The 26,479-nt window shown below is 45.4% G+C and overlaps 2 protein-coding genes and 1 long non-coding RNA gene across 4 annotated transcripts in view; all 3 read right to left on the bottom strand.

The window, feature by feature from the left end:
- Positions 1-8,291: 8,291 nt before the first annotated feature.
- On the bottom strand, positions 8,292-11,520 carry LOC124045338. Of its 2 annotated transcripts, XR_006840830.1 has the most exons (7): positions 11,308-11,520; positions 10,725-11,058; positions 10,225-10,426; positions 9,732-9,823; positions 9,270-9,383; positions 8,937-9,015; positions 8,292-8,829 (listed from the first exon to the last, which is right to left on the bottom strand). It is a non-coding gene; the product is annotated as an uncharacterized LOC124045338 (long non-coding RNA). The 2 variants fall into 2 exon arrangements; XR_006840829.1 differs by having other exon boundaries at positions 10,225-11,058.
- Positions 11,521-14,144: 2,624 nt separating this feature from the next.
- Positions 14,145-21,286, bottom strand: LOC124046670 (tau-tubulin kinase 2-like). Its single transcript, XM_046367311.1, has 2 exons — positions 20,536-21,286; positions 14,145-20,268 (listed from the first exon to the last, which is right to left on the bottom strand). Exons 1-2 carry the CDS (start codon positions 20,892-20,894, stop codon positions 19,770-19,772), a joined length of 858 nt encoding a protein of 285 aa, XP_046223267.1. The 5' UTR covers positions 20,895-21,286; the 3' UTR covers positions 14,145-19,769.
- Positions 21,287-21,583: 297 nt separating this feature from the next.
- The window catches only part of LOC124046967 (tau-tubulin kinase 2-like), a gene marked incomplete at its 3' end in the record, with an annotated part of 51,939 nt that continues 47,043 nt past the window's right edge, over positions 21,584-26,479 (bottom strand). The window contains exons 13-14 of the mRNA XM_046367716.1: positions 23,501-23,863; positions 21,584-21,961 (exon numbers count right to left, since the gene is read on the bottom strand). Coding sequence (XP_046223672.1) covers positions 21,584-21,961; positions 23,501-23,863 — 741 coding nt within the window. The remainder of the gene's footprint in view (positions 21,962-23,500; positions 23,864-26,479) is intronic.

The following is a 26,479-nucleotide window of genomic DNA, read 5'->3' on the forward strand; positions in this document are numbered from 1 at the left end:
AGGCCTGGCTCCCCAGTGGATAGGCCTGGCTCCCCAGTGGATGGGCCTGGCTCCCCAGTGGATGGGCCTGGCTCCCCAGTGGATGGGCCTGGCTCCCCAGTGGATGGGCCTGGCTCCCCAGTGGATGGGCCTGGCTCCCCAGTGGATAGGCCTGGCTCCCCAGTGGATGGGCCTGGCTCCCCAGTGGATGGGCCTGGCTCCCCAGTGGATGGGCCTGGCTCCCAAGTGGGTGGGTCTATGTCCACCCAGGACCACCTAGTCTGCCCCCCTGCCCAGTCAAGTGAAATCCAAAGATTAGGGCATAATTTATTTATTTAAAGTGACCAATTTCCTTATATGAAATGTAATTTGTTGAAATTGATGCATGTTGCATTTTTGTTCAATATATATATCATGATTTATTTGTATTATTTTTCGAATTATGCATTGTTGCACAATTAAAAGGTCAATACACTATGTTTCAAACTGTCAGGAATAATGTAATGACTTCAGGGCTTGTAAAATGATACCCAGGTTAAATATAATCCTTCCACAACCATAAGACCCACTAACAATTTGATCATAATAGTTAAATGTGCTTTTTTTGGCAATAATCACTGATATGGCTTTCATGTCTGTTGATGAAAATGCCTTTTTTGTTACAAATGTAACCAGAACCATTAACAATGCACATCCAATGATAATGACCAACTTGTTGAGGCAGTCATTCCAAAACATTAACACAGATCTCATCAACAATCTCTGAAGCGCAAGACCACGTGCTAGTGAGTAGCCAGCTAAATTTAATCTATTTGCTTGCTAACAAGGTAGGACAGTTGAACTGTTCTGAACACACCCTCCTGTCTGTCTCCAACTGTTTGAACAAAAGCCTGTTCACAATGAAATTAATTCAATATATCGTCCAGCCCTAATAGAAAGTTAAAAAGCATCTATAAAAAGTTGACTGACGTTTTTCCCTATAACGCTCACAAGCTACACAAGAGTCATTAGAAGGCAAGGGGTTATTCTATATAGATGATATGAAATCCCAGGATATAGTGTCTAAAATACTGTAAGGGGTTATTCTACATAGATGATAGGAAATGTCTATAATAATAATGTAAGTGTCACGCCCTGACCTTAGAGCTTTTTATGTCTCTATTTTGGTTTGGTCAGGGTGTGATTTGGGTGGGCATTCTGTTCTTTTTTCTATGTTTTTGTATTTTGGCCGGGTATGATTCTCAATCAGGGACAGCTGTCTATCGTTGTCTCTGATTGGGAAGCATACTTAGGTAGCTTTTTCCCACATGTTTTTTGTGGGTAGTTAATTTCTGTTTAGTGTTATTCTCTTTGTCATTTTTGTTATAGTGTTCAGTGTCAATAAAAAGCATGAACACTTACCGAGCTGCGCTTTGGTCCGATGATTCCTCTTCTTCAGACAACGAATACCGTTACAGTAAGGGGTTCTTCTACATAGATAATAGGAAATCCCAGGACATAGTGTCTATAATACTGTAAGGGGTTCTTCTACATAGATAATAGGAAATCCCAGGACATAGTGTCTATAATACTGTAAGGGGTTCTTCTACATAGATAATAGGAAATCCCAGGACATAGTGTCTATAATACTGTAAGGGGTTCTTCTACATAGATAATAGGAAATCCCAGGACATAGTGTCTATAATACTGTAAGGGGTTCTTCTACATAGATAATAGGAAATCCCAGGACATAGTGTCTATAATACTGTAAGGGGTTCTTCTACATAGATAATAGGAAATCCCAGGACATAGTGTCTATAATACTGTAAGGGGTTCTTCTACATAGATAATAGGAAATCCCAGGACATAGTGTCTATAATACTGTAAGGGGTTCTTCTACATAGATAATAGGAAATCCCAGGACATAGTGTCATGCAGGTAAAAGAGGACCCAAAAGCGACTTAACAGAAACAGAGTTTAATAATGTTCAAAACGGAATAACTGACATCCTCTAGATTTGTAGAGGGGAAAACAACTGGAGAAGCGGCCACAGACTGCAGGTCGCTAGGCCGTAGTCGACTGAGACACCTGCTCACACGCAGCGTCTGATGAAGGCACAAAACACGACAGGACAGGGTGATACACAATCACGGCAAAAAACACGACAGGACAGGGCGAAACGCAATCACAACATGGTGAATACAATACGAGGAACCGACGGAACAGGAACGGATCACAAAGGAATAAATAGGGAGTCTAATCAGGGAAAGGATCGGGAACAGGTGTGGGAAGACTAAATGATGATTAGGGGAATAGGAACAGCTGGGAGCAGGAACGGAACGACAGAGAGAAGAGAGAGCGAGAGAGTGAGAGAGGGAGGGGGAGAGAGAAGGATAGAACCAAACAAGACCAGCAGAGGGAAACGAATAGCATGGGGAGCACAGGGACAAGACATGACAATAAATGACAAACATGACAGTACCCCCACTCACCGAGCGCCTCCTGGCGCACTCGAGGAGGAATCCTGGCGGCAACGGAGGAAATCATCGATGAGCGAACGGTCCAGCACGTCCCGAGACGGAACCCAACTCCTCTCCTCAGGACCGTAACCCTCCCAATCCACTAGGTATTGGTGACCCCGTCCCCGAGAACGCATGTCCATAATTTTATGTACCTTGTAAATAGGTGCGCTCTCGACAAGGACGGGAGGGGGGAGGGAAGACGAACGGGGGTGCGAAGAAAGGGCTTAACACAGGAGACATGGAAGACAGGATGGACGCGACGAAGATGTCGCGGAAGAAGCAGTCGCACAGCGACAGGATTGACGACCTGGGAGACACGGAACGGACCAATGAACCGCGGAGTCAACTTACGAGAAGCTGTCGTAAGAGGAAGGTTGCGAGTGGAAAGCCACACTCTCTGGCCGCAACAATACCTTGGACTCTTAATCCTGCGTTTATTGGCGGCTCTCACCGTCTGTGCCCTGTAACGGCAAAGTGCAGACCTCACCCTCCTCCAGGTGCGCTCACAACGTTGGACAAACGCTTGAGCGGAGGGAACGCTGGACTCGGCAAGCTGGGATGAGAACAGAGGAGGCTGGTAACCCAGACTACTCTGAAACGGAGATAACCCGGTAGCAGACGAAGGAAGCGAATTGTGAGCGTATTCTGCCCAGGGGAGCTGTTCTGCCCAAGACGCAGGGTTTCTGAAAGAAAGGCTGCGTAGTATGCGACCAATCGTCTGATTGGCCCTCTCTGCTTGACCGTTAGACTGGGGATGAAACCCGGAAGAGAGACTGACGGACGCACCAATCAAACGACAGAACTCCCTCCAAAACTGTGACGTGAATTGCGGACCTCTGTCTGAAACGGCGTCTAACGGGAGGCCATGAATTCTGAATACATTCTCAATAATGATTTGTGCCGTCTCCTTAGCGGAAGGAAGTTTAGCGAGGGGAATGAAATGTGCCGCCTTAGAGAACCTATCGACAACCGTCAGAATCACAGTCTTCCCCGCAGACAAAGGCAGACCGGTAATGAAGTCTAAGGCAATGTGAGACCATGGTCGAGAAGGAATGGGGAGCGGTCTGAGACGACCGGCAGGAGGGGAGTTACCCGACTTAGTCTGCGCGCAGTCCGAACAGGCAGCCACGAAACGGCGCGTGTCACGCTCCTGAGTCGGCCACCAAAAGCGCTGGCGAATAGACGCAAGAGTGCCTCGAACACCGGGATGACCCGCTAACTTGGCAGAGTGAGCCCACTGAAGAACAGCCAGACGAGTGGAAACAGGAACGAAAAGGAGGTTACTAGGACAAGCGCGCGGCGACGCAGTGTGCGTGAGTGCTTGCTTAACCTGTCTTTCAATTCCCCAGACTGTTAACCCGACAACACGCCCATAAGGAAGAATCCCCTCGGGATCAGTAGAAGCCACAGAAGAACTAAACAGACGGGATAAGGCATCAGGCTTGGTGTTCTTGCTACCCGGACGGTAAGAAATCACAAACTCGAAACGAGCGAAAAACAACGCCCAACGAGCTTGACGAGCATTAAGTCGTTTGGCAGAACGGATGTACTCAAGGTTCTTATGGTCTGTCCAAACGACAAAAGGAACGGTCGCCCTCCAACCACTGTCGCCATTCGCCTAGGGCTAAGCGGATGGCGAGCAGTTCACGGTTACCCACATCATAGTTGCGCTCAGATGGCGACAGGCGATGAGAAAAATAAGCGCAAGGATGAACCTTATCGTCAGACTGGAAGCGCTGGGATAGAATGGCTCCCACGCCTACCTCTGAAGCGCCAACCTCGACAATGAATTGTCTAGTGACGTCAGGAGTAACGAGGATAGGAGCGGACGTAAAACGTTCTTTTAGAAGATCAAAAGCTCCCTGGGCGGAACCGGACCACTTAAAACACGTCTTGACAGAAGTAAGAGCTGTGAGAGGGGCAGCAACTTGACCGAAATTACGAATGAAACGCCGATAGAAATTAGCGAAACCTAAAAAGCGCTGCAACTCGACACGTGACCTTGGAACGGGCCAATCACTGACAGCTTGGACCTTAGCGGAATCCATCTGAATGCCTTCAGCGGAAATAACGGAACCGAGAAAAGTAACGGAGGAGACATGAAAAGAGCACTTCTCAGCCTTTACGTAGAGACAATTCTCTAAAAGGCGCTGTAGAACACGTCGAACGTGCTGAACATGAATCTCGAGTGACGGAGAAAAATCAGGATATCGTCAAGATAGACAAAAACAAAAATGTTCAGCATGTCTCTCAGAACATCATTAACTAATGCCTGAAAAACAGCTGGCGCATTGGCGAGACCGAACGGCAGAACCCGGTACTCAAAATGCCCTAACGGAGTATTAAACGCCGTTTTCCACTCGTCCCCCTCTCTGATGCGCACGAGATGGTAAGCGTTACGAAGGTCCAACTTAGTAAAGCACCTGGCTCCCTGCAGAATCTCGAAGGCTGATGACATAAGGGGAAGCGGATAACGATTCTTAACCGTTATGTCATTCAGCCCTCGATAATCCACGCAGGGGCGCAGAGTACCGTCCTTCTTCTTAACAAAAAGAACCCCGCCCCGGCCGGAGAGGAAGAAGGCACTATGGTACCGGCGTCAAGAGACACAGACAAATAATCCTCGAGAGCCTTACGTTCGGGAGCCGACAGAGAGTATAGTCTACCTCGAGGAGGAGTGGTCCCCGGAAGGAGATCAATACTACAATCATACGACCGGTGAGGAGGAAGGGAGTTGGCTCGGGACCGACTGAAGACCGTGCGCAGATCATGATATTCCTCCGGCACTCCTGTCAAATCGCCAGGTTCCTCCTGAGAAGTAGGGACAGAAGAAATGGGAGGGATGGCAGACATTAAACACTTCACATGACAAGAAACGTTCCAGGATAGGATAGAATTACTAGACCAATTAATAGAAGGATTATGACATACAAGCCAGGGGTGACCCAAAACAACAGGTGTAAACGGTGAACGGAAAATCAAAAAGACATAGTCTCACTGTGGTTACCAGATACTGTGAGAGTTAAAGGTAGTGTCTCAAATTTGATACTGGGAAGATGACTACCATCTAAGGCAAACATGGGCGTAGGCCTGTCTAACGGTCTGAAAGGAATGTTATGTTTCCGAGCCCATGCTTCGTCCATGAAACAACCCTCAGCCCCAGAGTCAATCAAAGCACTGCATGTAGCACCCGAACCGGTCCAGCGTAGATGGACCGACATAGTAGTACAAGATCTAGATGAAGGGACCTGAGTAGTAGCGCTCACCAGTAGCCCTCCGCTTACTGATGGGCTCTGGCCTCTTACTGGACATGAAATAACAAAATGTCCAGCAACTCCGCAATAGAGGCACAGGCGGTTGGTGATCCTCTGTTCCCTCTCCTTATTCGAGATGCGAATCCCTCCCAGCTGCATGGGCTCAGTCTCAAAGCCAGAGGAGGGAGATGGTTGCGATGCGGAGCAGGGAAACACCGTTGATGCGAGCTCTCTTCCACGAGCCCGGTGACGAAGATCTACCCGTCGTTCTATGCGGATGGCGAGAGCAATCAAAGAGTCCACATCTGAAGGAACCTCCCGGGAAGAATCTCATCCTTAACCGCTGCGTGGAGTCCCTCCAGAAAACGAGCGAGCAGCGCCGGCTCGTTCCACTCACTAGAGGCAGCAAGAGTGCGAAACTCAATGGAATAATCCGTTATGGACCGTTCACCTTGGCATAAGGAAGCCAGGGCCCTAGAAGCCTCCTCACCAAAAACTGAACGGTCAAAAACCCGAATCATCTCCTCTTTAAAGTTCTGGAATCTGTTAGAGCAATCAGCCCTTGCCTCCCAGATAGCTGTGCCCCATTCTCGAGCCCGGCCAGTAAGGAGTGAAATGACGTAAGCAACCCGAGCTCTCTCTCTAGAGTATGTGTGGGGTTGGAGAGAGAACACAATCTCACACTGCGTGAGAAAGGAGCGGCACTCAGTGGGCTGCCCGGAGTAGCAAGGTGGGTTATTAACCCTGGGTTCTGGAGGCTCGGCAGGCCAGGGAGTAACAGGTGGCACGAGACGTAGACTCTGGAACTGTCCAGAGAGGTCGGAAACCTGAGCGGCCAGGTTCTCCACGGCATGGCGAGCAGCAGACAATTCCTGCTCGTGTCTGCCGAGCATGGCTCCTTGGAACTCGACGGCAGTGTAACGAGCGTCTGAAGTCGCTGGGTCCATTCCTTGGTCGGTTCCTTCTGTCATGCAGGTAAAAGAGGACCCAAAAGCGACTTAACAGAAACAGAGTTTAATAATGTTCAAAACGGAATAACTGACATCCTCTAGATTTGTAGAGGGGAAAACAACTGGAGAAGCGGCCACAGACTGCAGGTCGCCGGGTAGGCGCAGGCCGTAGTCGACTGAGACACCTGCTCACACGCAGCGTCTGATGAAGGCACAAAACACGACAGGACAGGGTGATACACAATCACGGCAAAAACACGACAGGACAGGGCGAAACGCAATCACAACATGGTGAATACAATACGAGGAACCGACGGAACAGGAACGGATCACAAAGGAATAAATAGGGAGTCTAATCAGGGGAAAGGATCGGGAACAGGTGTGGGAAGACTAAATGATGATTAGGGGAATAGGAACAGCTGGGAGCAGGAACGGAACGACAGAGAGAAGAGAGAGCGAGAGAGTGAGAGAGGGAGGGGGAGAGAGAAGGATAGAACCAAACAAGACCAGCAGAGGGAAACGAATAGCATGGGGAGCACAGGGACAAGACATGACAATAAATGACAAACATGACACATAGTGTCTATAATACTGTAAGGGGTTCTTCTACATAGATAATAGGAAATCCCAGGACATAGTGTCTATAATACTGTAAGTGTAACGTCGTTCGTCTGTTGAAAGAAGAGAGTCGGACCGAAATGCAGCGTGTTGGTTACTCATGACTTTAATGAATGAAAATGCGGTACATGAAATAACTGAAAAACGAAAACAACAAACGGAACGAAAACCTAATTACAGCCTATCTGGTGAACACTACACAGAGACAGGAACAATCACCCACGAAATACAAAGCGAAACTATGGCTCCCTAAATACGGTTCCCAATCAGAGACAACGATAAGCACCTGACTCTGATTGAGAATCGCCTCAGGCAGCCAAGCATAACAACACCCCTAATCAGCCGCGATCCCAAATAATACAAACCCCAATACGAAAACAACATGTAAACCCATGTCACACCCTGGCCTACCCAAACATATAACAAGAACACAAAATACAATGACCAAGGCGTGACAGTAAGGGGTTATTCTACATAGATGATAGGAAATCCCAGGACATAGTGTCTATAATACTGTAAGGGGTTCTTCTACATAGATGATAGGAAATCCCAGGACATAATGTCTATAATACTGTAAGGGGTTCTTCTACATAGATAATAGGAAATCCCAGGACATAGTGTCTATAATACTGTAAGGGGTTATTCTACATAGATGATAGGAAATCCCAGGACATAGTGTCTATAATACTGTAAGGGGTTATTCAACATAGATGATAGGAAATCCCAGGACATAGTGTCTATAATACTGTAAGGGGTTATTCAACATAGATAATAGGAAATCCCAGGACATAGTGTCTATAATACTGTAAGGGGTTATTCAACATAGATCAGAGGAAATCCCAGGACATAGTGTCTATAATACTGTAAGGGGTTATTCTACATAGATCAAAGGAAATCCCAGGACATAGTGTCTCTAATACTGTAAGGGGTTATTCAACATAGATCAGAGGAAATCCCAGGACATAGTGTCTATAATACTATAAGGGGTTATTCTACATAGATCATAGGAAATCCCAGGACATAGTGTCTATAATACTGTAACGGGTTATTCTACATAGATGATAGGAAATCCCAGGACATAGTGTCTATAATACTGTAAGTAATAAGCTCACATAGTTGCTGTTACAACCTCCAAACTCCACACAGTTGTCCCTGATAAGTTGGATATTCATTTCCCTGTGAGCAAACAATTTCTTTATTTCTAACATTCATATAAATTCAGTATCAGGTTTTTGTTTTGGCTGACATTTTTTTAATTTACAATTTTCAATAGAACTCATCATTGCAATTGTTTATGTCAAATAGTTTTGTGTTCTACTTGTAGCGCTGGTTGTCCTGAAAAGGACACGGTAAAACACTTCAATGGGAGGCTAAATATAAGGGCTGGACATGCAGATCAATGAACGTCAGAGAAATAAAAAGCTGATTTTTTGCTGGGGTCTCAGGACTGATGGGGTTTCTTTTAGCAGGTTCTCACATTGATGTCAAACTACCTCTTTTTCAAGGGAGAACCAGTCAAGAGTGCAGCTGCAGTAAAACATATACGAACACATTATACAGAGCAGCATTATCATAGGATTCAAGTCTTAAACATTCAGTATCATTTGACAATAACGAAGTAAGGGGGAACTCACTCAAACCGATTCTCCAGCACCCTGACAGAGAAGTAGACACAGTTGTGCATATTTCTGTAGTAACCTCTTTCCAGGACATCTGCATAGATCAAGTATAACTCAAGGGTCAGCAAAGTCCTATTTCCACCAATAAAACATTATATAAACTGACCTAAAAGAGAAATAATATTACACAATACCTACACAAATAAAATGTGAATTACACAAATCATACTAATTATTACTTTTATCAGATCAACCACAATGTTTCTGTTTTATCATGCTATTCCCTCTCCATCCACTTCACACCTCTATACTGATTAGTAGGCCTGTGAAGGAATCTCCACCTCTTACCTGACTTCTCTATACTTAGACCTTCCTCCTCTTCCTCTGTGACAGATGGTGTTCTAGACGTGAGCAGCTGTAGCACAAAGAAAAGCTCCAGGAACACATTGGGAACCAGATGTTCTGTCAGAAACAGATAGACCAAACACAACATTAGAATCTTCCCCAGAATGATACAATACACATTACACAACAGTACTAAAATCACACTACATGCACAGGACTTCTACTAAGGCACTTAAAATCTAACTACCAAAAGTAGATTTCCAAAAGCACAAAAACATATCTGGGGTTATCCCAAGGCTACCCCCCCCCCCCCTACAGGTCATGCAGGTGCAGTAGAGGTCATTCAGAAGGTCCAGTTCAGAGGTCACGGTGACTTTGTTGGGGTCAGGACATTTTGGAGCCCCCCCCCCCAGTTTACAGGGCACAGATTAAGACAACTCTTTGCTAAAAAAAAAAAATACTTACAATTGAGATTTTCCATGGAGCATGAATTTAGTCCAGGACAAGGCTTACTCCGTGTCTGGGAAACCCGTCCTCGGAGAAGTAAAACATATAGTCTGGATAAAAGAAAAAGGCAGCGAGTGTTATAATGGTGACTGGGCCTCCTTGAAACCTTTGACTGCAGTGGCCTTAAAGAGGATCACACGGGGTGTTTCTTGGTAATCTACTTTGAAACAAAAGTACCCACCTCACACACATGGCTACGGCTTAAAAAAGGAACACACCTGTACCATGTCAGATTTAGCGTTGAAATGTATTACATTTTGTGTTTGCATCCCAATATTACATTTCATATACATCACAGAAGACTTCAATTTAACAAAAGTGTTTTTACATAGAAACACCAGATTTTTTTTAATTTAAAAAAAGGAATGAAGAGTATTGATAACATTCCAGTCGTGAGGTCAAAGTGGGCACTTTCGGATTATTGACTGCAGGAAAAGGCCACCACACGTACTTCTCTCTCTTTAGCAGTTCTCACTCCTCCTGCAGACAGAGGGGGGCTGCCCACATTGACGTTTAGGGCCCCAGTGACTGCCTCTGGGACTGTGGAGGGCCTGGTGCTGAACGGGGTGGAAGTGAAAGTCTTAGGTCTGGAGTGAGGCCGCTCTGCACAGACTGGGGTTGGGTTGATCCTCCGTGATGATTCTGTCTGCAGTCTACTGGAGAGAGAACAGTATGTTATGTACATTGTTTTGGTTGAGCTGATACAAGTAAGATTTTATCAGCAATTCACAGGTGAGACAAAATCCCATCCCCATCTTGGCGCTCCTCCTGCGGCTGCTGATGAACCCCCAGTCTGGGACTGTGTTAGTGCTGAAGTTCTGGAGGGGACAGCATGAAATTCCCCAGACTTGCTCTCTGAGCAGAGTGTTGCTCTGAGGGAGTGGCCTTGGAGGTGGAGGCTGGAGCTTGTCTCCAGGCTGAACTGAAGGAGGGACTACTGAAAGCACTGACCCCACTTAGGCTGAAGCCACTCAGGTAGTGTGACCAAGAAGGTGGGTGGGTAGTATCCCACTCAGCCCCAGAGGACAGGGAGGGAGCGGGGAAGAACAGCTGGACACGGCTTGCCCTACGAGGACCGGTCCCAGGCCTGGTGAATCTGCAGCCCCTCCTGTGCTCATTGGAGAAGCCTGGCCCCTGCTGAGAGGGCTGGGATACCCTGGGGCGGCTGGGGGTCTTTGCAGATGTGGCAGGGACATGGGTGAGGGCAGAGCTGCTCTGCTCACGCAGGAACAAACTCCTGTCTTTCAATCTTCAGTAACTTAGGCCATGCCAAAGTGTCACTGCCCTGTTGTGCCAGATAACAGTATGATAAATGTATGAGAACATGCATGCACACAAGCAAGTTTTCACGTGATTCAAGTTGTAAACATGTCAAGAATATCTAGCTACATGGTGTTAGCTAATAACTAGCTAGCCATGTCTTGAAGTGGACATCGTTAGCTAGTAAGCAGCAAGCGTTGACAGCTGTCTAGCTGGGCTTGACAATGTCGAGGCAATCATTTCCTTTCCTTAAAGAAATAGCTATGATGCTGACCTGATTTGCAGCATTCTGAAGTTGATAGGACAACTAGCGAGTTTTCAGCTGACTGACGAGCAAGTTGCCTGCTTGGACTTGGGGCAGGCAGGTGTTGTGCCGAAAATCTCCCCTCTGCCAGAACTATCACCTTCTTCGCGTTCTTCATTGCTGCGACTTGCTTGCTAGTTGAGATTTCTGCTCTTCACTCAGTTGTCAGTTTAACCTACATTTTTGCCTGCGGTTTTCGGTTTGGCTATTTGACCCCCCTATCATTTTTATTTGTCCCCCACCCATCATTGTTTTAAATTATTCATAATACAAAAATACACTTACATTGCTACATCAAACATGTCTAACAAAACAGGTTTAAACAAGAAAATACTCAAACACACAAAAAATATAAATAAAATAATAAAAACAATTTTAGTGCAATTGTATTCATTGAACATATCGAATTATAATGATTGAGGAAGATGTTATTCTTGTTGTTATTTACTAGGGATAATGTCTTGACAAGATAATAAAAAATAAAAATAAATGTAATGTAGCGACCCGCACAGACAGCTGTGTGTTATGTGTTAGGCTAGGAGGTGGTTGTGTTGTACTGACCAGTACCCGGTGTTCGCGGGGTCCGACATGTCAATCAACCTGCTATCTGCCAATCACGGGAATGCCTGGAATGTTCTGATGCCGGGCATCCTGGTGGTTGGCGGAGTGGCGTCGAGGGGGGTTGGGCAGGGGGGTGGAGCATTGGAAGTTAAGACCAGGTTCAGCCTTTGTTCTCTCTCTCTTACGTCTGGGCTTCACAAGAGAAGGTCACGATTGGCTTGTGGGTTATCTGTCATCTATTTGGCGTGTGCTACGGCCCAAACAGTAGCCTGTGTAAAGTTGGTTTAATAAACCGTCAATTCGCAAACTCAAGCCTCTGTCTGGACAATTGTTCATTTATGATCTAGTCAGGTCATTACAGTAATTTTGGTATAGAATTTTTAAATTTTTGTTTGTGTATAAAGTATTTGGAAACAATATTTTTTTTAAATCACAATAATTTCAATGGGCTTGTTATCATTGCAATAGTAACATATATATTTAATGTCAAAAACACGAGTATTGTTCATAATGGTAAATAAATATTTTGCAAGATTTTCCCAAAATTCTGACACAAATTTACATTCAAAGAACAAGTGAGACAGATTCTCACCTTCTTCACAGAAAACACAGATATCATCAATATCCACAAATGTGGACATCATAGAATTCAATGGATATATCGTATATAAAGTTTTAACGCGCACTTCCTTAACTTTGTTTGGTATACAATTTTTGAAAGGACTTAACCATGCATTTTTCCACTCGTGTAAATTGGTTTTGTGAATGAAGAATTTGTCTTATATATTTATTACAACAAGATTTCTCAAGTAAGCCCACGCCTTCCAATCTGAGTTCTGGATACATTTTGTAATCATTACCAAAGCTAAGATGAGTTTTTATTAGTGTAGTTAGACCCCTGGGAACGGCTTTGATCACAGAAATAAACTCTCTGAAAGGTATTGGAAACTCTTCCAATGGTATAAATTGTTCATATGTGAGAATATTACCCTTGTTGTCAAAAACATCAAGAACAAAGTCAATATTCCTCTCATGCCAGCTGGGGTAGAACAATTACTTATTCCTTACAGTTATGTCTGAATTATTCCACAAGAGAGCTTTATGAGGAGACAAATTGTGTAGGAAACATGTTTTCCAGGCCATTAAAACTTGTTGGTGAAACCTAGCCAATTTAGCAGGTCATCTTTCAGGAATATAATTACATTTCAGTAAAAATTGAAGACCTCCCAAATTATTAAATAAATTATTTGGAATTAAATACCATATTGAATCAGTATTGATCAAACATCTTTTCAACCAGTTGATCTAGAAAGTGTTATTTATGTCAACAAAATCCAACACTTCCAGACCTCCTTCAGCTCTTTTATTAGAAAGGACTGACTTTTTAATATTTGTGAGACTTTATTTTTCCAGATGAAGTCAAGAAAGGTCTTATTGATCTCTTTACAAGTAGAAGGATTTACACAAAGATAATGAGGGGTACACAAAACGAGACAGTCCCTCTGCCTTGGACAGAAGTACTCTCCCAAGTATAGAAATATTTCTTTGTAGCCAATTATTAAATATATTTTTGTTTTTCTTAATTTTAGGAAAGAAATTCAAATGTCTGACTGAGTGTTTTTTTGTTGTTGAATTTGACCCCTTTTTCTCCCCAATTTCGTGGCATCCAATTGTTAGTAGCTACTATCTTCTCTCATCGCTACAACTCCCGTACGGGCTCAGGAGAGACGAAGGTTGAAAGTCATGCATCCTCCGATACACAACCCAACCAAGCCGCACTGCTTCTTAACACAGCGCGCATCAAACCCGGAAGCCAGCAGCACCAATGTGTCAGAGGAAACACCGTGCACCTGGCAACCTTGGTTAGCGTGCACTGCGCGAACCCAGAGTCTCTGGTGGCACAGCTGGCGCTGCAGTACAGCGCCCTGAACCACTGCGCCACCCGGGAGGCCCTTGATTAATGCGGTGAAGGCGATATGTAAAGCTCTGACGAAGGCTGTGAGGTCAATATGTAAAGCTTATTAAAGAGCAGTGATACTATCAAGAGCAGTGTGCGGGTTCCTTATTTTTTCTCATTTTATTCAACTGTTACCATGACACTGCGAAAAAAGATAGCTCAGATGTGCGAGTGCCTTTCGAATTTTGAGTGTAAACAGAACTCAAATCGAACCTGTTCAAATATCATCTACTTGTCACTAGACCACTTCTCAAATAAAATAAATTAGTCAAGTGTATTATTTTCTGCATGCTGAATGAGTATTTTATTTATAACCAGTTTATAAAAATAAAATACAAAATCATTTTAAATGAACTGAAAAAAAAACACTGTACAAGGCATTGATATGGTATGAACAATAAAATAAACATAAATAATTACAGTTATGTACAATGTAGATCTTCCCCCTGTTACAGTCTTTCCTTCTGGCTGTACACATATTTCTAAACCGTTGCAGCACAGGACTAAAACGTGAACCATTTCAAGAACTATCTAACACTGAAGTCACACAGGCAACAATGAGCATCCATACACCCAATATATCAATTTGTTGTTGTTTGTTTATGTTGTTTTGAGCTGTTTAGCTTATTGTCCCAAAACCTCCAACAACACAGTATCTGTGGCCTGGCCATGAATGAGTACAATCATTGGAGCACAGATACAGGCATGCTGTGACAGCTTCGTGGCACCTGTACAATCCCACCACCATGTCACCAGTGACAAATCAACATCTCAGTCAGGAAAGTAACAATATACCACTTGGTTTGTGCAATAATAACAATAAAATACTAATATAATTCATGGATTGATTATTGGCATCACTGTTTATTCCTTTAACTCTTTGTCTTTACTGAAGCAATAAGTGATGGTTCATCAAGATGATCTTTGAAATTAACACTTTTCACTTTTTACAGTTATATATTAAAAAGTTGCAGTTAGTTAGCTTATGGAAGTACCGAATATAGCCTAGAATTGAAAAGATATCGCAATACTGCTTGGTGTGGTACTATGTGGATGTTTACATCACAATCTCTGGATGTAAAAACAGACCTTTATCATACAACCAAGAGGAATTTAAAACCCTTAGAACACTCAACCTCGGTTCTGATTCCAGAATACAGACACAGCTCACTGGTCAAATTGTTACTGACATTGAAGTCACGCATTCTGTCCAGTTAATGGACAACTTGATTGGGCCAAACGAGCCAATAAGAACAGAGCTGCCAACAGAAAGCAAAGCAATCTATCTGATGCTAATTTGCTGGAGAAATAGTTCCCACAGATCTATAAAGGCAGAACACACACACACAACCACACTCACATAATGACGACAGACACACACACACAGCTGCTAATCTGTTTATTATCTATCCCGATTGCCTCGTCACTTTTACCCCTACCTACATGTACATATTACCTCAGTTACTTCGTACCCCTGCACATTGACTCTGTACTGGTACTCCTTGTATTGTTATTTTATTGTGTTACTATTCCCTTTTTATTTGGCTAATTATTCTTACTTTTTGACTGCATTGTTGGGAAAGGGCTCGTAAATAAGCATTTCACAGTAAAGTCTACACCTGTTGTATTCGGCGCATGTGACAAATAACATTTGATTTGAACACACCTGTCAAAGGGGGAAAGGGAGAACCCTATACAGCCTATGGGAGGAACCTGACGGTAGGTTGGGGCTAAGCAGTGGAGTGATCCTCAGCACAGAGTAGACAGACAGACACAGTTCAGTTATCTCTTGCTTTACACACAGCCAGGGGAAGAAAAGAGAAAACACACGATTAAGGCGACTGACTGACTGAACACCCATCATAGCTGCTCTGTGAGAAAGAGGGGGAGTTCCACGCTGCCTACATGTTGCTCTGTGAGACAGAGAGGGAGTTCCACGCTGCCTACATGTTGCTCTGTGAGACAGAGAGGGAGTTCCACTCTGCCTACATGATGCTCTGTGAGACAGAGAGGGAGTTCCACGCTGCCTACATGTTGCTCTGTGAGACAGAGAGGGAGTTCCACTCTGCCTACATGTTGCTCTGTGAGACAGAGAGGGAGTTCCACTCTGCCTACATGTTGCTCTGTGAGACAGAGAGGGAGTTCCACGCTGCCTACATGTTGCTCTGTGAGACAGAGAGGGAGTTCCACGCTGCCTACATGTTGCTCTGTGTGACAGAGAGGGAGTTCCACTCTGCCTACATGTTGCTCTGTGAGAAAGAGGGGGCGTTCCAGGCGGCCTACATGTTGCTCTGTGAGACAGAGAGGGAGTTCCACGCTGCCTACATGTTGCTCTGTGAGAAAGAGGGGGCGTTCCAGGCGGCCTACACATTGCTCTGTGAGAGGTTGCCTACACTTTGCACAGATCATTAAGTCATTGATGGGGTTCCTGCAATGTTAAACACTATTCTCTTTCACATTTGTAGCTATCTTAGTTCAATCAGATCTGTATCAACATGTCTGTAATGTAAACAACCGGGAATGCCACCAGACTGTAGGCAGGTACCAATACTATCTACCACAATGGACCAAGTAAAACAATTCACTTGACATACAGTAGATCATTATAGTTCATCTCATAATGCAGAATTACAGTAGATTATAGTTGTATGATAAAAGTACTTTAGATTAAGGCAATTATTTTCCTCTACACGTTATTCATACTATGCATGTGTCACATCATGATAAGCCAATCAAACCATACTATGCATGTGTCACACCATGATAATAAGCCAATCAGACTCTACGATGCATGTGTCACATCATGATAATAAGCCAATCAGACAGATGTAAAATAAATACAACGTTTTTTAAAAATCAGTAATGAGGCAGTACAGTAGTCCTAAGATGTGAGCATTGGGAGAGCTAGGAAACCAGACCAATGCTGTGGGTCAAGTGGGACGATAAGAGTGAACGAGATCATGAGACGAAAGGGAAATCTAAGCAAATTAAATATTCCAACCAAAATACATGTGGTACTACCCAACAAACATAAGTCCCTTTCAGACAATCACAGTGCATTATGGGAACTGGTATGCTGCTTACTTCACTGATTGGTTGATTGTTTTTCTCGGTAGGCAGCGCATGCAAGGCGTAGTAGTGCTGGAAGCATGAGTTAGTGATATCACAGTGTATTACAAGCAGAGGGGTGGGGAGAGGTAGTCTGCGTATCACTGTTTCTGCTATCATACCACTCCTTGTCATGCCAATGCTTGACAATGACACAGAGTACAACGAGTGGAATGTCAGCACAAAACTGGTTCTGGATTTCAGGCTAAGGGAGAGGGTGTAGTAGGTAGAACCAAGGTTAGGTGAGGGAGGTTTTAAATGAGTGTTCATTGAATCTTTATGAAGTAAAGAAAACAGGGTTGGTTCTCAAACAATACATGAACTGTTTGAAATCATAGTGCACAAAACATGTCATTACAAAGCAAAGACAACATTCTTCTTCGCATGTTTTTCATCCTTTGGAAGTTTGATTTGGTATAGGATATTTATATGACATAAATCAGTGTTTCCCAACTCCAGTCCTCCAGTACCCACAACAGTACGCATTTCTATTGTAGCACTGGACAAGCACACCTGATTCAACTTGTCAACTAATCATCAAGCCCTCGATTAACTAAATCAGGTGTGTTTGTCCGGGGCTACAACAACGTGTGCTGTTGGGGGTACTGGAGGAGGGAAACTGACATAAATACTATGATATTATTTGACAGAAATGTTGGACCTGTCCTAAACTTTATACAACACAGGATATCTACGTTTTAGTTTAAAACATTTCCTTTTTTTAATATCATAAATAACAATGATCGTTCTTCAAATATTGTCTGAATAAATCAAATAAAAACATTAACTTGGCTTCCTTTTCCTTGTAGTGAATAAGACTGCTACAATCACATGAGGACTGTCTGTCTGTAGTGAATAAGACTGCTACAATCACATGATGAGGACTGTCTGTCTGTAGTGAATAAGACTGCTACAATCACATGATGAGGACTGTCTGTCTGTAGTGAATAAGACCGCTACAATCACATGATGAGGACTGTCTGTCTGTAGTGAATAAGACTGCTACAATCACATGATGAGGACTGTCTGTCTGTAGTGAATAAGACTGCTACAATCACATGATGAGGACTGTCTGTCTGTAGTGAATAAGACTGCTACAATCACATGATGAGGACTGTCTGTCTTTGCAGCTGGCACAAATTAGTCTTATTAGACTCCTTGAATAAAAATGAGAAACTTACTTTGCAGTGAAACCAGAAGCTGCTCAAAGTGCCAAGGCAAGGCACACATTATACATGAATGATAATAATAACTTAGTATTCACCACTAGTGTAGTAATGAGTACCATAAGTGTTATCAGCAGGCATCCTAATTCTCCTCAGCAGGCATCCTAATTCTCCTCAGCAGGCATCCTAATTCTCCTCAGCAGGCATCCCAATCCTCCTCAGCAGGCACCCCAATCCACCTCAGCAGGCATCCCAATCCACAACCACCCCCCATCCATATATTTAAATGAAGTGGATGGTTGTAAGCATGGGCAAGGTTAGGGAGGGTTGCCATCATATCTCTTACACCATTAATTTCCTATTAAGTCCAGGGAGGAAGGGTAGAGAATTGGGACACAAAGTCAGACTCCATTCTGAAGAGGAGCATACAAAGGGAATCATGTCCCAGTAACTAGTGTTCAATCACACATTTAGTTTGCCATTTAGATTCCCCAGATCAGTCAACACATTAGGCACAAGTACGTGTGTGAGCACACACACATTTTATATGATTGTTTTAAAGGAAGGATCACTTCCTTCTCAAAAGACTGATCACTTCTATCATTGATCAATTGATTGCTTTAAATGCCTTTGAAATAAATGACACTCACTGAAGTCAGAGAGAGAGAGAGAGAGAGAGAGAGAGAGAGAGAGAGAGAGAGAGAGAGAGAGAGAGAGAGAGAGAGAGAGAGAGAGAGAGAGAGAGAGAGAGAGAGAGAGAGAGAGAGAGAGAGAGAGAGAGGACACATCAATCGATGATGTCATCAGTTAGTGTGTACCTGGTGTGACAAGTGTGTCAAGATGTAAATAAATAGGTTCTGTAGATAGTGTACATTTCTCTGGAGCTTCATGGCCATAAATGTAGACTTGCTATACCTTGCACTCCCCAGGTCAGTACAGAGGAAACAGAATAGACTGAGTCTATATCCAATTGGTGAGTGATGAATAAATGAGTGCTCATCCACTGACTGACCTAGGGTATTCTGAATGAGGGCTAAGTGTGTTCACTTCACTGATGATATGAGGGAAAACACCCCACAAGAACACCAACATCTTATACATAGCATAATGCACATAGATCCTTTTCGCACTAGGTATGAACTATTAAAGTGGGCATATGAATTATGGACTAAACAATGACCAAATAGTTGGAATTAGAGAAGAAAGTGTGAAGGAGGAGGGGGGACAATGGAGGAGGGTGGGGGGCAGGGGAGGAGAGGGGAGGGACAGGGGAGGAGAGGGGGGGACAGGGGAGGAGAGGGGGAAATTATGTTCAGTATTCTCTGACAGAAGCCTCAGGTCTTCATTGATCCAGAGCAGGATCGTTTGGTCTGCATCAACATCCTGATCCCACCCTCTGATGTGGCAATGACACTGACTCCCAGGCCATACTCGTAAAGCCTCTCACAATAAGACTACTGATCTAGGATCAGTCTAACCTTTTAGGTCATAATGAATACGATTGTACATGTAATCTTATTCATTATTACCTAAAAGGCCAAACTGATCCTAGATCAGCAGTCCTACTCTGGGACACTTGAATAAACGGGCCCAGGGGTTTCTATGGGTCAGGCTAGGACCAGGGCCAGAGCAGTGACCCACTATCTGCTGCTCAGCTTGCTGGAGCACTTCCTCTCTCTCTCCTCGCGGCTGCAGGCTTTCCACTTGAGGGCGTGGTGGTGGTGGGAGCCGGTGCGGGCCTGGCGGCAGCAGCAAGTATCCTGGTGGTGGGGGTAGGAGCGCCGGGGAGGAGGGGGGGACCCAGAGAAGCTGGGAGGAGAACAGGAGCGACCGAAACAAACCCCTCTGCCTTGCTCTCCCCCGCGGTGTTCGTGGCGAGAGGGGGAGGAGGAAACAGAGCGCTGTAGAGAGGAACAGCTGCGTGGGGAGGCACTGGAGCTCCGGTGGTGATGGTGGTGGGGGGAGCTGGTCAGGCTACACATGCCCATCCGGGAGCCTACAAGCTGGGCTGAGGAGTGGCCGTGGTGGGGGGAACCACGGGCAGATCCACCACCCTGACCATGGTGCATCAGCTGGGACAGACAGGTCAGGAGGTCTGAGTCCCTTGTGCTGCCCGCTCGGATCCTATAACGCTTCAGTCTTGGGTGGAGGAAGGGGGTGAGGTTTTGGGAAGATGGAGAATGAGTTTAGAACTTTAGATATACCTTTAACATGTAGATGAATGTAATTCAGTTAATGATAGTAGAGGCTCATCCCAGATCTGTTGGTGCTGTCTTGCCAACCCCAAACATTGGCATGACAATGAACATAGGAGTTGACAAGGCTGCACAAACAGACTCGGAACCAGGTTACCATGATAGGTGAGATAAACCTGTCATTAAAGCTAATCATGAAGATTCCTATTACCTGCCCTCCGCTGCAAGCCGACTGGGTGGTCTCCCCGGGGGTGGGCGTGGAAGGTACTGTGCAGCACACTCCTGCTCTGGGGCCGGGTTGGTAGGGTTAAAAGGCCGTGGGATCTTGCTCTTACGGAACAAGGGGCTGGAAGAGGAGGAGAGGGAGGGGGCGTCATTCCCCTGGCAGTCAGAGCGCGAGCCCAGGAACGACTCATCGGCCTTCTCAGAGCGGTCTGAGGCGGAGGACAGCTGGTCCCCGTGGGGGAGCGAGGCCACCACCGGGCCGCGGTGGGAGATAGAGGGAGAGGGGGCTGGGTGGTGGCCTCCTCCCTGATGGTGGGGGGCTTTCTTCTGGAGTAGCTTCTCCATGGCAGAGCCAGGGGTGGGGAGAAGGTCCAGCAGGACGGGGATACGGCTCAGCCTGCGGGAGGGGTCCTTACGGGGGCTGGGTGGCGGAGAGGGGGTGGTCAGAGCTGGGGTTTGGTCAGTGGTCTCCACCCCATCTGCCCTTTCAGGCTGGGGTTGGTCACTCTCAGGGTCTTTGAGCTCTGGAAAGGCTCCACTGCCACTGACGTCTCCCTGGCTGTTAGCTGGGGGAGAGAGATGGCCGTTTACTAGGCCTAACAGTGGGCTGTGGGGGGAGCGAGGAGAACGGGGGAGCGAGGAGAACGGGGGAGCGAGGAGAATTAGAACGTGGAGAATGAGGAGAACGGGGGAGCGAGGAGAACGGGGGTAGTGAGAACGGGGGTAGCGAGGAGGACGGGGAGAGGTAGGAGAACGGGGGAGCGAGGAGGATGGGGAGAGGTAGGAGAACGGGGGAGCGAGGAGAATGGGGGGAGAGAGGAGAACGGGGGAGCGAGGAGAACGGGGGAGCGAGGAGAACGGGGGGAGCGAGGAGAATGGGGGTAGTGAGAACGGGGGTAGTGAGGAGGATGGGGAGAGGTAGGAGAACGGGGGGAGCGAGAAGAACGGGGGGAGCGAGGGGAGCGAGGAGAACAGGGGAGCGAGGAGAACGGGGGAGCGAGGAGAACGGGGGAGCGAGGAGAACGGGGGAGAGAGGAGAACGGGGGAGCGAGGAGAACGGGGGAGCGAGGAGAACGGGGGGAGAGAGGAGAACGAGGGGAGCGAGGAGAACGAGGGGAGCGAGGAGAATGGGGGGAGCGAGGAGAGGACGCTCGGCTTGGCACAGGGCTGTGGGCTTTGGTGTAGGTCTGGGTGTCTCGTCCATTGATCAGGGTATCTGCCAGGAGGTCATCCAGGCTGGTGGGGCTGCCGGGCTGGCTAGGGGTGTGGCTAGGGGTGGGCAGGATGTAGATGTCAGTGGTAGCAGTAATATCCTGGGGCTGCTGGGCCTCAGCTGCTGCATCTTCTCGTCTCTCCAGCTGTAGGCCCTGTGGAGCACAGTCTGAGCCAGACGGGGACTGCTGAGCTGTCAGCTAAAGAGAGAGGGGAAAGGGAGCGAAGGGTGGGGGAAGCAGAAAGACACAGAGAGAGAGAAGGGGGAGAGAGAGAGATAAAGAAAGAGAGATAAAGAAAGAGAGAGAGAGAGAGAGAGAGAGAGAGAGAGAGAGAGAGAGAGAGAGAGAGAGAGAAAAAGAAAGAGAAAGAGAGAGAAAGAGAGAGAGAGAGAAAGAGAGAGAGATAAAGAAAAAGGAAGAGAAAAGGAGAGAGAGAGAGAGAAAAAGAGAGAGAGAGAGAAAAAAAAGAGAGAGAGAGAGAGAGAGAGAGAGAGAGAGAAAAAGAAAAAAGAGAGAGAGAGAGAGAGAAAGAAGAGAGAGAGAAAAGAGAGAGAAAAAGAGAGAGAAAGAGAGAGAAAGAGAGATAAAGAAAGAGAAAGAAAGAGAAAAAGAGAGAGAGAAGAGAGAAAGAAAGAAAGAGAAAGAGAAAAAGAGAGAGAAAGAGAGAGAGATAAAGAAAGAGAAAGAGAAAAAGATAGAGAGAAAGAGAGGGAGATAAAGAAAGAGAAAGAGAAAAGAGAGAGATAAAGAAAGAGAGACAGAAAAAGAGAGAAAGATAAAGAAAGAGAGAGAAAAAAAGAGAGAGAGAGAGATAAAGAAAGAGAAATAGAAAAATAGAGAGAGAGAGAGAGAGAGAGAGAGAGAGAGAGAGAGAGAGAGAGAGAGAGAGAGAGAGAGAGAGAGAGAGAGAGAGAGAGAGAGAGGGCAGGTTAACAATTAAATAGAGTCAAATTATTGCATTGTAAGAGATCAATGTGAAAATGTTGAATGGAGATCATAACATGTCACAGCATCATCAAGACAATGTCAGTCAAGCTGTTAGTTGATATCAAAAAAGCGCAACAAGACAGACCTGGGTCAAATCTATCATCTGTTTGATTTAGCTTGGACTTTTGGGACTGTGCCATTGTGCCTGGAATGCTTACTCAAGCACCACTCAAGTATTTGACACGTATTTAACCCAGATCTGCAACAACAACAAAAACATTCACTCAACTAATCAGGTGCTTACAAAAGAGACAGGAAGTCAGGGTCCGTAAAAAAGCAGTTCAGGTTGAGTAAAAAAGAGAGAGAACACAGGAGGAAATGAAATAACAACAGACAAAAGTCCCTGCCTTGCAATGAAGAAAAGTGAAATTGCAATTTCATTCACGCTCTGAATTGACTGAATTGAAAAGGAATTGTAAAGAAAATGACCCTAACTATTCCCCTGACATCAGGACACATGGATCTGAGCATGCTTTGTCTGTAGCACAATGGCCTGCTCTTCTCTGGAGAAAGCAGCCTGCCGGACGACAACACAACAATTCAACACAATAACAACCATAACAACAACAACCCAACAAAACACAGCACAACTAAAAACACACTAGCAGCAAAAGGAAACAAAAAGAACAACCACATTATTTTAAAAAGACAGTAAGTATCTAATAGTGGAGGGCATTAGGTAGGCGGTGTGTTATGGTTAAGATAGAGACGTCTGATTGGTTCGTGGCCCAGGGGTAGATTATCAATCACCTGCTGGAGTTGGGCGCGTGTGATGCGTATAACGGAAGGGAACTTGCTGCTGGCAGCGCCTGCCGGAATAGCGGGCAGTTTCCTGCGCCCGGAGGGTGATTGGTTACGGGCGGAACCGAGGCCGGGGTGAGGAGGTGGCGGTAGGGAGGTGTGGTAGGAGGAAGAAGAGGTGGGATGGAGGAGGTACTGGTTGTGGTGGTCGGCTGAGTAGCTGCGACTCATCCCAGGGGGGTCCCTCTGGTGCAGGGGGTCCGACAGGGTGGTGAGGAGGGTCTGGGTGTGCGGGCTTGGGGAACGCAGGAGCAGGGGACTGGACATCCTGGCCAACACCTCCTCAGGCAGAGATGGAGGAGAGGTAGGGAGCTAAGAGAGGTGATGAGAGGTAATGTCAGGGAGGGAGGACGGAGCAGGAAGAGGTAAAGTTGTGGAGAGAGGACGGAGCAGAAAGAGGTAAAGTCGGGGAGAGGACGGAGCAGGAAGAGGTAAAGTCGGGGAGAGGACGGAGCAGGAAGAGGTAAAGTTGTGGAGATAGAAAGGAGCAGGAAGAGGTAAAGTCGGGGAGGGAGGACGGAGCAGGAAGAGGTAAAGTTGTGGAGAGAGGACGGAGCAGGAAGAGGTAAAGTTGTGGAGAGAGGACGGAGCAAGAAGAGGTAAAGTCGGGGAGAGGACGGAGCAGGAAGAGGTAAAGTTGTGGAGATAGAAAGGAGCAGGAAGAGGTAAAGTCGGGGAGGGAGGACGGAGCAGGAAGAGGTAAAGTTGTGGAGGGAGGACGGAGCAGGAAGAGGTAAAGTTGTGGAGAGAGGACGGAGCAGGAAGAGGTAAAGTTGTGGAGAGAGGACGGAGCAGGAAGAGGTAAAGTTGTAAGAAGAGAGGACGGAGCAGGAAGAGGTAAAGTCGGGGAGGGAGGACGGAGCAGGAAGAGGTAAAGTTGTAAGAAGAGAGGACGGAGCAGGAAGAGGTAAAGTCGGGGAGGGAGGACGGAGCAGGAAGAGGTAAAGTTGTAAGAAGAGAGGACGGAGCAGGAAGAGGTAAAGTCGGGGAGGGAGGACGGAGCAGGAAGAGGTAAAGTTGTGGAGAGAGGACGGAGCAGGAAGAGGTAAAGTTGTAAGAAGAGAGGACGGAGCAGGAAGAGGTAAAGTTGTGGAGAGAGGACGGAGCAGGAAGAGGTAAAGTTGTGGAGAGAGGACGGAGCAGGAAGAGGTAAAGTTGTGGAGAGAGGACGGAGCAGGAAGAGGTAAAGTTGTGGAGAGAAGACAGAGCAGGAAGAGGTAAAGTTGGGGAGGGAGGACAGAGCAGGAAGAGGTAAAGTTGGGGTGAGAGGACAGAGCAGGAAGAGGTAAAGTCGGGGAGAGGACGGAGTGGGATGGCGGAGAAACAGTGTGAGAAAGGGGTGGATAGGAGTGGGGGTGAGAGAGGGCGAGGAGTAAAGCATATATTTAGAACTTAAAGGGAGCGGGTGTAGAGGTGGGAGGAATTCTGAGACCTCAAAACGTCTCCTTAGAGGAATCACTATCTCTTTCTTCAAATAGCACCTTTTGATAAAGGGTCAACCCAGAAAAAAAACTAAACATAGCAAATGAAAGTTGCAAATAATGCAAAAGCATTTTCTGAGAAGTTTCCTTCATTTTATCAAGCTCACACAAGCAAAGAAACAAGCTCACAGACATAAGTGATCACGATCACATTTTACTTTAAACTACAGTAAGATGCTACTGATGATCCAGATGGATGAAGTATCCTACTGTGTCTAGTTATGTGTTAAGGTGTAGTATCTTACTGTGTCTAGTTCTGTGTTAAGGTGTAGTATGCTACTGTGTCTAGTTCTGTGTTAAGATGTAGTATCCTACTGTGTCTAGTTCTGTGTTAAGGTGTAGTATCCTACTGTGTCTAGTTCTGTGTTAAGGTGTAGTATCTTACTGTGTCTAGTTATGTGTTAAGGTGTAGTATCCTACTGTGTCTAGTTCTGTGTTAAGGTGTAGTATGCTACTGTGTCTATTTCTGTGTTAAAGTGTAGTATCCTACTGTGTACATTGCATGATATGTCTTGACCTGTGTGAGCTGTGTTATGGTGAAATGTACAGTGAGGTACTGTATGTAACGGTGACATGTTTTACAGTGAGGTATGTAATAGTGAAGTGTTTTACAGTGAGGTATGTAATGGTGACATGTTTTACAGTGAGGTATGTAATAGTGAAGTGTTTTACAGTGAGGTATGTAATAGTGAAGTGTTTTACAGTGAGGTATGTAATAGTGAAGTGTTTTACAGTGAGGTATGTAATAGTGAAGTGTTTTACAGTGAGGTATGTAATAGTGAAGTGTTTTACAGTGAGGTATGTAATAGTGAAGTGTTTTACAGTGAGGTATGTAATAGTGAAGTGTTTTACAGTGAGGTATGTAATAGTGAAGTGTTTTACAGTGAGGTATGTAATAGTGAAGTGTTTTACAGTGAGGTATGTAATAGTGAAGTGTTTTACAGTGAGGTATGTAATAGTGAAGTGTTTTACAGTGAGGTATGTAATAGTGAAGTGTTTTACAGTGAGGTATGTAATAGTGAAGTGTTTTACAGTGAGGTATGTAATAGTGAAGTGTTTTACAGTGAGGTATGTAATAGTGAAGTGTTTTACAGTGAGGTATGTAATAGTGAAGTGTTTTACAGTGAGGTATGTAATAGTGAAGTGTTTTACAGTGAGGTATGTAATAGTGAAGTGTTTTACAGTGAGGTATGTAATAGTGAAGTGTTTTACAGTGAGGTATGTAATAGTGAAGTGTTTTACAGTGAGGTATGTAATAGTGAAGTGTTTTGTATTGGTTACAGTGAGGTATGTAATAGTGAAGTGTTTTACAGTGAGGTATGTAATAGTGAAGAGTTTTACAGTGAGGTATGTAATAGTGAAGTGTTTTACAGTGAGGTATGTAATAGTGAAGTGTTTTACAGTGAGGTATGTAATAGTGAAGTGTTTTACAGTGAGGTATGTAATA

This window comes from Oncorhynchus gorbuscha, linkage group LG10 (assembly GCF_021184085.1).
Source record: "Oncorhynchus gorbuscha isolate QuinsamMale2020 ecotype Even-year linkage group LG10, OgorEven_v1.0, whole genome shotgun sequence".
Lineage (NCBI taxonomy): Eukaryota > Metazoa > Chordata > Actinopteri > Salmoniformes > Salmonidae > Oncorhynchus > Oncorhynchus gorbuscha.

What these genes read in the sequence shown, in the direction of transcription:
- LOC124046670 (XM_046367311.1), bottom strand. Translation starts at nt 20,894, where the DNA reads ATGGAGAAGCTACTCCAGAAGAAAGCCCCCCACCATCAGGGAGGAGGC. An exon ending in CGGCTTGCAGCGGAGGGCAG is followed by an intron (nt 20,269 to 20,535) that starts GTAATAGGAATC and finishes CCTCCACCCAAG; the next exon opens with ACTGAAGCGTTATAGGATCC.